Source organism: Branchiostoma floridae, unplaced genomic scaffold (assembly GCF_000003815.2).
Source record: "Branchiostoma floridae strain S238N-H82 unplaced genomic scaffold, Bfl_VNyyK Sc7u5tJ_1336, whole genome shotgun sequence".
Classification (NCBI taxonomy): domain Eukaryota; kingdom Metazoa; phylum Chordata; class Leptocardii; order Amphioxiformes; family Branchiostomatidae; genus Branchiostoma; species Branchiostoma floridae.
Window position 1 is genome coordinate 126375 of NW_023365701.1, and position 12301 is coordinate 138675.

The 12301-nt window shown below is 38.2% G+C and overlaps 1 protein-coding gene across 1 annotated transcript; it reads left to right on the top strand.

Moving 5' to 3' along the window:
• Positions 1-322: 322 nt before the first annotated feature.
• Positions 323-7776, top strand: LOC118407377 (protein AATF-like). Its single transcript, XM_035807844.1, has 11 exons — positions 323-483; positions 1545-1718; positions 2143-2550; positions 2986-3129; positions 3539-3653; positions 4086-4296; positions 5058-5204; positions 5606-5683; positions 5968-6107; positions 6869-6940; positions 7641-7776. The coding sequence occupies exons 1-11, from the start codon at positions 402-404 to the stop codon at positions 7699-7701; spliced, it is 1632 nt and encodes a 543-aa protein (XP_035663737.1). The 5' UTR covers positions 323-401; the 3' UTR covers positions 7702-7776.
• Positions 7777-12301: the final 4525 nt, after the last annotated feature.

Below are 12301 nucleotides of genomic sequence, written 5' to 3' on the forward strand. Positions count from 1 at the left end.
ATTCTTAAAACGTATTGTTCAAACATTTATGACATTATTTTGAAACAAAAAAACATCATATTCTATACTATTTAATGAGATTTTTGTCCTTTTTTTTTCATTTTGTACATAAATAAAGTATATTATTATAATATTATTGCTAAGTTATCCCCTATTATCAAATGTAAAGTTCCATATAGTTGGGTTAGTTCATCTTTGCATGAGGGTCCCAATTTGAGGTATTGATAGGATATAATTTTACATTTAACTAAATGCAAATATTTGCAAATACTTTTCTACTTTATTTTCAGGCTTTAGAATTCTAAAACTATAATTGTGGCTTGATTTTGAGATTTTTTTCTAGTGCTCGCTTGCAGTAGAAGATTCCCTACCGGACTAATGGTAAAATCCATCAAACCAAGATGGCGTCGCTAGCGGACGAAATTGCCAAACTCACCAATCCTGCACCCAAAAGTATCGACCCAGAGGACGATATTTACACTGGTAAGTACGGAAATACTATTTCTGACATGGTGTAAGACTTGACTTTCATTTACATGCTTTGTAAGATGCCGTAGATCAGGCGTGTTGTTGATTTTCAGTAGTAAAGTTTGTGTGCATGCACACACGTGTTTCACTTTCAGGCTCCCACACGTGTGTGTATTATAATAGTCACATAAATTTGTGAATTACTTTGATCGCAACGTCATAGATGCTGTGTTTTAAAGCCAGACAGGATTTCCCTGCTACCATAACAAATGTTTCATCGTCGAGATAAAGAAATTTTGATATTCCTTTGTTATTCTAATTTTGGAATGAAAATGTTTACGGATGTTCACATACAAGAACGTGGGAACAACAAATCAATGTCCCATGATTGTGATAGCAAGATATCATGTCACATTGGCAGCAGTGTATTTTTAACCCCTTTAATTTTTAATTGGTTAATAACCTTTATTGCACATTCATGCCCTTTAGGCCTATAGGGCTAAGTACAGATATATATACTAGTATATATATATAGTAAGTTGTAGATACAAAAGGTAGTAATATAGAACACACCATGGTTTCTAAGACTAATCTAAAACATGGGTTCAAAAAATATTCTAATGTGTTTGTTCGGTTTCTTCTCGTTTCTTTATGACACTGATCTGAGAGGAAAGAAAAGTTTTTGCATAATATTTTTTTCCATTGTTTTTGGCTTCAGTTCAGTATGCAGTAAAGATTTTACTTACCTTGCATTATAGCAGCCAGTAGGTGCTTTTGTAACCTGAGTTATGAAACAACTGATATTAAAGAAGACAAAAACAATATTTTGTAAATTGTTTCTGGCTTCATCTCAGTTTTATATACTAGAATTTTCCTCATGCTTAAACATTATCTTATCTAGAAAAATCTTGAATATATAATATATATTCAAGATTTTTCTAGATAAGATAATGTTTAAGCATGAGGAATATATCTTTCTTTGTTACATGCCATATCATTTCCCTTGAAGAACTCATCATTATTTTCATTTCCCTTGAAGAATTATTTTCATTTCCTTTAATTTATGTCTGCAACAGAAACATCAGCTAAAGTAGCAGACAGGTTTGAGGAGTATGATGATGATGATGATGATGACCCCAGACGACCTCAACACAAACAGCCCGTGTTCCTCAGTAGCCTGGATACGAAGTATGCTGGTAAGGCCACCTCAAGGAGCGCCCTCCAGGAAGACTGGGGACAGGACGACTCAGGTATGGATACATTTACATAAAGAAGATTTAGAGGAAACAGGATCCAGCTTTTCATGTTGAGAGAATCTCTCTTAAGTCTTCCTTTACACTTCTTAAGGCTGGAAGTACTATAACAGGTGACGGTTTGAAACTCCAAGTCCCACAAGCTAAGATTAAGACTGTAACAAGATGATAGTCATTCAGTGTCAGAACTGCAAAAGACTGGAACTAATTATTACACCAAGAAGTATATCACGTAAGAACTTGAAGGGTGCAGAATGGTATTTGACAGGCCTGAATGTTGTCCTTTCCAAAGACAGTCCTCAGAGAAATGATTTTTGTGTGGCAATAACACCAAGTACATGTAGTGGGCCAAATGGGGTCGTCCATGTTGCAAAAGACAAGCAAAATTGTACTGAGATTATGTTTTTTTTTTAAATTTCAGATGATGAAGGACTGGACCCGAGTCTTGTACAGCCAGCTTTTCAAATAGAGTCTTCAGATGATGATGATGATGATGATGATGCTGTTGATGAAAATGATGATGATGAGGAGGAGGAAAAAAGCTCACAAAAGGACACAAAGCAGACTAGTGACGTAACCTTCAACCCAGGGACTTTCACATACCAAGATGACTCTGATGAAGACATGTATGAAAGTGATGCTGATGATGATAAAGATGAAAGTGACAATGATGAAGAAGAAGAAGAAGAAGAGGAAGATGAGGATGAAGAAAATGAAAGTGAAGAAAGGGACAGTCAAGAAGGAGAAGGGACAGAAGCGTGGTCGTTTTCTACACCACAAGACACGACCCAGGAGCTGGCAAAGGCTGCTGCTACCAAGTGTCAGCTTGGTAGGTGTCACAATAGTTTACATGATGATCTCGTAGTTTTGAACAGTACCAGTTTGTGAAAAATATAAAGTAACTGTTATAAAGTATGATATAACCTTTGATATAGACACAACTTGTAGTCATGTAAATAACGCAGTATTCAAATACAATTCAACCTCAGCAAGACTAAATAGATATTTTTATCAGTTGTAGTCTGAGATTGAATTGTATTTGAATATTGTTGACCTAGATATATAATTACAACCTAATAAATGTAACCCTGTAACTGTTTCTATACTGCCTTCGGCGTAACACACTAGCTTCGCAGGCACGCGGCGCGGCAGCAGCTGGTTATATTAGTTCTTGTATTGACTAGTGTATTTTACATAAAAATTATTAAAATGCATCTATTTTCCTATATTTGGAAGTAACTAACCCACCTGTACCTGCTATGATTGACAGGTCTGTGGGACAGCCTACTTGAGAGCAGGATCAAATTACAGAAGGCCCTCCCGCTGACCAATCAGCTGCCTCAGCCAGACAAAAGGTCAAGTTTCATCAAGACAGGAGGAGACCCCTTCACAGCAGCAGCAGAAGCAGGTCAGTTTATTTGATTTGATGATTTTTTAAGTACTGTTATTTGTATGTTGTTAACATTCAGATACTAATTGCCATTGTTTACATATAAATGGGGACGTTTGGGCTTCCAAGGGAGGGACAGAGACATCAACATGATTTTGAAAATCTGTCTTGTGTTAAAAAGAATAGTAATACATACAAGTCAAACTGTACAATTGGCCACTTTTACATACTGGCAAGGACCACCAGGCTAATGTGGCTACGTTTTGTTGGTCCTTTTAGATAATTTTCCCCTTTACACAAGGATCAAGAATATCTACAGTGATAATCTGTCTACTGTGAATATTTTCTTTAAGTCCCATCAGTCAATACCAGTGTTCTTGTCAAGTATGAGAAGTTTAAATTCAGGAATTCTCTAATTGTTTTACAGGTGCAGCATGTCTGCGAGGCCTCCTAGATACCCTACTGGAACTGCAGCATGAACTTCTGGAACAAAACCCAGAAACTTCTGCACTAACAGGAGGTGGTCCGAATGGAGAAGCAGAGTAAGTTGAGCATTTCTGAATTATAACATTTTATGTCTGTTTAGGTAGCGTTCTTTGGTTGTCAAATAGTTTTTCTGTATATGTAAATGGTTGTTAGAGAATCTACAGGTTTTGAATTTTAATCCCTAGCAGGTCCTTGGCAGTCTTTGCACCTATTTCCTCACTAAACTCACATGAAGCTTTGGTAAGGGAAGTCCTCCCAGATAGGACATACAATGTATGTTGGTCCCGTGTTTGAGGAGAGCCAAAATTTAGGTACATTGAAGAACCCATCAAACATATGAATAGGGGTGCCAGTGTGAGTGGATAAAAAATGTACAGTCTGGTCTCCAGTTTGACATCTTGAAAAGGTGATAGTCATCTTTTTTGTCAATATCCTTCCACAAATGTGTCAAATCTTGATTCAAATAGTATTACATTTCTACTTCTTAGTGCTTCAGATGAAGAAATCACCAGTGAAGAGAGTGACTCGGAGTCTCAAGCAAAGGAGAAAAAGCCATCAAAGAAGAGACGACATGAAGAAGTTTGTGATTACCCAGAATGTCTGCAGAAGAGACACAAACTCACCCAGAAGTTCAACCTTTCTACTATAGAGAAGTGGAGCGAGAAGACAAAGTTGGCAAGTGGCAAGTACAACAGCAAGGTAAGGTAGAGCTGAATAGTTAAATTAATGTTTTTTACTTAGCATGAAAGCTCATCTGTGTTGATAGAATACATATTGAAATTTTTCAACTGTAGTACAACACAAATTATTCTCACCTCGAATTTTCAGTCGCTCTTCCGTCGACCTTCTTCAGGAGTGACGATTCAGTTACTCTCATCACGTGACTTAGAGACACGTGATTCGAGTAACGAAGGAAGAGCGACTGAAAATTCGAGGTGAGAATAATTTGTGTTGTACTACAGTTGAAAAACTTCAATATGTTTTTTACTTGTTTGTTTGTTTGATTTCCTCTAGTGAATTCATACCTGTATGTAATGAAACCTGTACAGGTGACCACCTCCACATACATATAGACCAGATTGTATCAGGCTCCTGAGTGGTCTTCTTGGACAGTTTTGACTATGAGTGCATTTTTTTTTTTTAGTCCTCCAACAATGTACAATCCCACAATACTGGAAAACAGAAGAAAAAAGATACCCTATAGCCTATATCTAAGCCCTATATAGCCTGACTAAAATCACACTCCTAGCGTTACAGTTGCCACCACCTCGAAGAGGGGTTTGCTAGTATTAACCCCAGCCAGTGAGAGATTGTGTAAACGTTGGCTACTCCATATGTACATGTGTATCAGACTAAAAAATCTGGCATCCGCACATACTTGTACATTTTGACTCTACCACTTGGTCTTACGTCCTTTCCTTTCATTGCCGTCATCTAATCATCTGCCATGCCTTTTCTAGGCTTTCAGCTCCTTCAACAAGTCTGTGAGTGAGCAGATTGACCAGATCCTGGGGGACCAGGACAGGCTGGTGAAGAGGACTCAGCTGAAGAGGTCATCCTACAAGGTGCTGGGGAGGGGGGCAGACAAGGTCAAGGCTGAGGAACAGGTGAGTGGCGGGGAGAGTGATTTCCAAATATGGGGTGGAATGCAACATTATTGGAAAGGGGAGAGAAAAGCCTAAAGGCTTGTAAATGTACAATGTACTTTTAAGTTTAGGGATGGGTTTTTCCCTTCATTACGCAATGGTGGGATGGGGATGATTTTTATTGGTGAGAAAGGGGACAGAGAAGTAGATGGAGAAGTCCATGTAAATGTGCCTTTGAAATTAATTCAATGAAAGGTTGAGAAAGGGGATATTGGATAAAGGAATAACATTGATGAAATAGTAAGCTACATTAAGTCCAACTATCAGATGCTATATGTACATGATTTATGTTAACAAATTGATTGTGATTCATTCTGTTTCATTTTTTGTCATGAAGGTTAAAAAAAAGATTAATTTTTCAGGATCTCCCTGCCAAATTTGACCCACATCTGAAGGAGTATGATGAAGAGATATTTGATGATGATGATTTCTACCATCAGGTGGGTTTTTAGATTTGCTAAGAAAATATTCAAACAACTGGACACTGCAGTAAATTCTGTAAGTATGCATACCATTATGATGTCAGGAATACTCTCAGTTACTTGAATTAGACATACTGTAGCAAATCATATTTAGAATAGAAATATTGTAATGTAAAGGAGCTTTACTGGCTTTGTTCAGAAATTTTTTTTAAAAGAAAATTCTGTAATACAGTAGTATGAATGCTTGGTATAGTTTAGTAAGCTGTTCTATGATTAGCTGAACCTCCTCCATTTTTCTCCAGTTACTGAGAGAACTGATAGAGAAAAAAACGACGACCGATGACCCGACCGAGCTGACTAAGCAGTGGCTGGAGGTGCAGAAACTTCGCAAGAAGGTCAGGAAAAAGGTCGACACAAGGGCGTCCAAAGGAAGGAAGATAAGGTACATGTACATGCCTCTTTCATAATACATGTATCTAAGGATGCTGTAAAGAATGTGTAGCACTCATTCTCTACCTGTATTATCATCTGTTTTTCCAAATGTAGCTTGGGCTTGTACGTAGATGTTGTGTCTATATGGCACATTGCCAGATGCCTCTGGACTGTGCTAGAACAGTATAGATTTGGAAGTTGAAAATTCTTCCCTTTTTTATGTGTCAGTTCTTGTGTATTTAGTCCTTTAAGTTTCACAGTCATTGTAATGATCTTTCTAGATCACTTCTTCATGAACCATTCCCTGAAGGTGGCCTTGCATGTACATGTACCGTCATAGTGTGTTAAACCCCATTGCATCCTGTACACTACATTCGTATGTGCCCAACATGCTGACAGACTTTCCAAGTTTTCTAGAATGTAACCAATGGACCATGGCTAAATTCTCTTAAAGACAAGGAAGAGTATAGCCTGGAGTCCAGTCTTGTTAGCTTTGTTCTGCTCCCGAAGGTCGCTACACGCCAACAAGACTGGCTGCCGTTAGGATTCAAACGCTTGACGATGACGATATGCGACCTACTAAAATGCGAGTAGAGACCTTCGTAAGCGGAACAAAGCTAACAAGGCTGGACTCCAGGCTAGGAAAAGTATGTCGGAGAACTTTGACATGATCATGTAAACTTTAAGGTGTTATTCATATCTGTATATTGTAATTATACATATTTGTATACTGGAATGCTGACTGTATTTTGATATGCCCCCCTCCCCCAGGTATGACGTCCACCGGAAGCTGGTGAACTTCATGGCTCCTGTACACAACATGGCCATGTCTGAGGAGGGCTGGTAGGTCAACACATGTCTGAATTTATCCGAATGAAAGCTCATCTGTGTTGGTAGATTCCATATTGAAAAAAGTTTAAACTTTGTTCCAACACTAAAAGAAACTCACCATAAATTTTCGGCCGAATACTCGTTGAACCGTGATGGTGGCAGGTTTTGCCTTTCCGCCATTTATGATTCGCTGCTACCTGACGTCATCCGACGACTTCCGGATTAGTGCAGCGAGTCATTTCATCTGAAGAAGGTTGGAGTGTTCGGCCGAAAATTTATGGTCAGTTTCTTTTAGTGTTGGAACAAAGTTTAAGCTTTTTTCAATATGTCTGAATTTAGGCATTACTTTTAATGGAAAGAATGAAGAAACTGTAAACTTTGAAATGTTTAAAGTATTATATATTCACAGATGAGTGCAGTGATACATGTAGCATCAACACACTTTAATTATGCATGCATTGTGCTACTACAGTTGTTATAACCACATATCTAAACCCTGTAAAATAATCTCCCTGCCAACTTAATTTGCAGCTAATTTTCAGGTAGCCTGAATACCATCCGCTGTAACCTCTCTGTAGCCTGAAAAGATTGAACCAGCAGTTATTAGGTCCAAGCTGATTTTTAATCATCATTTTGTAAAGTCCCTTACTAACACTGGACTCCTTTGAAGGAATTGAAAGAACTGACATTCTGTGTAAATTTTTTCTTTCAGCAATGAACTTTTCAGCTCTTTGTTTGGGAAGAAAGAGAAGAGCAGCAAAACAGAAAGATGACGACAACAGTTCATCATCAGGGAACTTGGGTTGGGAAGTGCAGTGTATGAGCGCCTCCTATTGGTGTTTACCAGTACTGCACACTACACTACATTGCAGTAGGATTCAGTTCAGAGTGGTTATATCTACAAGTGGCCAAATGTGCATGCACTATACATGAAAGCTACGTTGAAGACACATTTATGTTTTGGATTAGATAGTATATAAATCCTGAAAGCTTTGTATTTCTTGATCAATGAACATTTCCAGGTTGACTATGCTTACTGTATCAAATCAGGGTGCTTTAAAAGCCAGATTTGTGATGATTATGAATTGTGAGATTGTAATGTGATTGGTCTGTACCTAACCTTATATGGTTATGAAAGATAATGCGCTGTGATTGGTTTATTTCTAACCAATCAAATGCCTACTCCTATAACTGTACTAAGTCTTCATATTTATTGTAGTCAAAGACAAATGCTTTGGAGTAAAAAAAAACATGTCTTGTATTCAGCCAGCAAAATCTGAATATACAAGTTATCGCTAGAATCAATCTTAATTTTGCACTTCTGTACATCAATTATCATCATCGGTTGACGTGCTTACACATGACAGGGTTATACCACCCCTCAATTGTTCTCGTCATCATCATCTACAGCAATTGTATACATAGTACACATACATGTATTTCTCTTGACCATGATATGTATGTACACTCCGAGAAAAAGATAAAATGTACTGTTTTTCAATAGGATTTGGTCCAAGTCTGATTTTTTTACAGCTAACTAGTCCTGAGTTCTATGGAATGTTTTAAAAATCTTGGTTACACTGACAAGGTCTCCAGTAGCACAAAAAGCTATGTTCAGCTAAACATGATATAATTGTAGTCTGGTTTTGGCTTCTTCCTATTTTGCTCCAGTGCTAATAGTCCTAAGTAGAATTATGTGTTACAGACTGGATACTTGCATAGATGTTATATCTACACACGTTAAAAACTTGGGTAGATCTTACAGTTATTTGAGTGTTCTGTCACTTCTCACCTTCTCACCCTGACGCCTCTAGGCCTAAGGGCCTGTGAGTTGTCAGCCTCTGGACAAAGGATCTCCATTCTCCTCTTTCTGATGTCTTGTCCTTTACTTTATCAAAATCTGGTTCTTCTTTACAGGTTATCTCCTTGATCTGATCGATCCATCGTTTCCTTGGTCTGCCTGCCGGCCTCTTCTTTTTTGGTTTCCAGTTGAAAATTCTTTTGACATCTCTGTGGTCTGGCATTCTACACAAATGTCCGAACCATCTCAGCTGGTTTCTTTCAATCAGTGTCAATATAGGTTCAACAGACAACTTTTGACATATGAACTCATTTCTGATTCTGTCTAGTTTGGTGACTCCAAAGATGAGTCGGAGCACCCTCATCTCAGTGGCCTGTACTCTGCTTTTCAGTTTTTTGGTCAGAGTCCAGATTTCGCTTCCATAAAGTAGTACTGGCCTTAAGATGGTTGTATAAATACAGGTTTTGACGTCCTTGGGTATGCTTTTCTCCTTCAGGAGAGGGTACAAAGCACATAGATTTTTCGTGAATTTTATAATCCTGTTGTTAACTTCTTCTTCGATCGAGTTATTTGAGGTCATTTTGCTGCCTAGGTAGTTAAAAGAGGTCGTTTCTTTGAGGACATAGTTGTTTATAGAAATGTTGCGGTAACTTCCTCCTTGATTTCGACTCACTCTCATATACTCAGTCTTCTCGTAGCTTAGTTTTAGACCAGCTGTGGTCAATTCTTGATCCCACTGGGTCATAACTCTTTGTAGCTTTCGCGTGCTATTTCCAGTTTGTGCAATATCATCTGCATACCCAAAGCGTTCAATTTCAAAGTCTTTCCGTTCTATGTTTTGTATAGTACGGTTAAAATAGATAATGAAGAGGAGTGGAGAGAGGACACTTCCTTGGCGTACGCCAGTGTTTGTTTCAAAGTAGGTAGTTCCTCCCAATACAGTACTGCACTGGTTCTCATAAGTACTTCTGATGGCTTTGAGGAGTCTGTTGCTAATGCCCGTTTCTCCTATCACTTTCCACATTTTTTCTCTCGGTATGCGATCAAACGCTTTCTCTAAGTCGAGGAAACATATGTGTTGATCAATGGAGTATTCCCAGCTCTTCTCTAAGAAAAGTCTCAGTGCTGCTATCTGGTCAACTGTTCCCCTGCCGGGTCTAAACCCACACTGGCTTTCACTAAGCAGGCTCTCTGCCTTTTGCCTTAGTCGTCTTTCAAGGATTCTTTCATACAGTTTGCCAATGTGGCTCATGAGGGATATACCCCTGTAGTTTTTGCACTCAAGGGGATCTCCTTTATTCTTAAAGATGGGGCAAATAACAGACTTATTCCATTCTGTCGGTACTGTGCCTGTTCTCCATGCATGGTTGAATATGTCTAGTAACAGGTTTTCCATAGTTTCTCCCCCAGCTTTTACCACCTCAATAGGAATTTCATCAGGTCCTGGGGCTTTGTTGTTGCTTGTGAGTTTTAGGGCTGACACTACTTCCTCTATTGTAATGGGATCGTCCAGTTCTTCTGTCATGGCAGGCATTTCCTCTGCCCGTTGGGAATCATGTACAACATCATTAGGCTCTTCACCAACGTTTAACAGTTCTTGGAAATACTCATTCCATCTATTTGTGATGTTACTTTGTCCTGTTATCAAGTCACCTTCTCTACCCTTTATGGTGGAGTTCTTGGGTTTGTCATTACTCCTGTTTTTATAGGCTTTTGACATACTGTATAACAGTTTTTTTGTTCCTTTGCTGTCTTTCTGTAAGTCTTTTCCTATGTTATCCCACATTTCTTTTTGGGCTTGTCTCTTTACCCTGTTGACCCTGTTTCTCTGTTGTACGTACTTTGCCCTGCTTTCAGGTGTTCTTTCCTTCAGCCATTGTTTAAAACATTTGTTTTTCTCATCTACTTCCTCTTTAACTTCGTCAGTCCACCAACCAGTTCTTTTCTTTTTGGGGTTACCCACAACAGTCATTCCTACTATTTCATGTTGGATGTCTTGGAGGCAGGTTTTTAAAGAGTTCCAGTGTTTGTCTACATCATCTCCATTTATGTTGTTTTTCTCGTCATGGAGTCTCTCTTCGATGTTTTCTCTAACACTTGCCAGATTTTCAATTTTGACTCTTTTCCTCACTATTTTCTTTTCAGGTTTTGGTAGATGTATTTTCATTTTTCCTCTTATCAGTCTGTGGTCTGAGTCAAGTGATACTGATGGAAAAGCTTTCACATCTCTGATAATGGATTTCTTGTTTGTAAGTATGAAGTCTATTTGTGACTTCTGATCATATTGGTTAATATGAGAGTTATATCTGTACCATGTGTATTGGTGGCTTTCTTGGTGATCGAAGTATGTGTTCATTACAGCGAGGCTGTTTCTGAGACAAAAGTCAATGAGCATCTCCCCTTCCTCATTTCTCTCTCCCACTCCGAACTTGCCAATCACTCCCTCTACTACATCACTACCAACATGGCAGTTCAAGTCTCCCATGACGATAATGTCACTTTCATTTGGTAGACTGTCAAGAGTGTCCTCAAGTTGCTCAAAGAAGTGTACTTTTTCTTCTCGTGGTCTGCCTTGTTGTGGCGCATATGCCTGGACAAGTGATGTTTTATATGAGTTTATATTGAGTGTTACTACAATGATTCTGTTGCTCACATATTCTGCTTTCTCTATGTATTTGGAGAATTCTGGGTCTAGGAAGAATGCTACTCCATGTCTAGTGTCCTTTTCACTTCCAGAGTATACTAGTTCATACCCATTGTGCACAGTTTTTCTTCCGTTTCCTTTCAAGCGCGTCTCAGCAACTCCTAGCACTTTAATATTACGTTCTGCCATACAGTTATTTGAGTGTTCTGTCACTATCATACAAAACTACATAGAACAGTCATACTGACCAAGAAAGTATCATCTTTCTCAATAATTTTTGCACACAATGATTTTAAGTGACAACAGTCTTCAGACATTGAATACTACCAAGTGCCTATTTTAAACTTTAAAAGTACATTGTAGTAAATTCATTTAATATTTCTTTAAAAATTCATAATGCACACTTTTGGTTTGGTCCTTAGATATTTAAGTTGACTAAAAAAAACATTTTTCAAGGAATTCAAAGAAAAAAGCCAACATTCAAAGTGACATGGCCCTAAGCATACTTCAGGTCCTATTGCTTACTGTAAAATCGTAAAACTTTCACAGTGGTTTAATTCATTTTGCGCTGTGATTTCTGTACTGGAACTCAAGACATCAAGAATGTACATTTCCAACGTATGACTACTGTATTGGCATTCTGTCAAAAGAAAATTTCGATACAGCAGAGACATCCATAAGGCCTCCTTCAGTCAATATTGTCCATGGTAAAATCCAAAATGACATAATTATAAGCCCTACTGGCTATGGCTGGATAGTCCTACCATAGAATAACACTGCTGCAAAAGTAAACAAATTTACAGTATTCTAGTGTCTAACTCTGAGATCAGGTCCAAGCTGTCTTAATCTTAATGCAAACTTTTTCAAAAGCAAATTTAAATACAGCAGAAACATTCGTTAAGGCTTCCTTTGATCAACATTGACCACA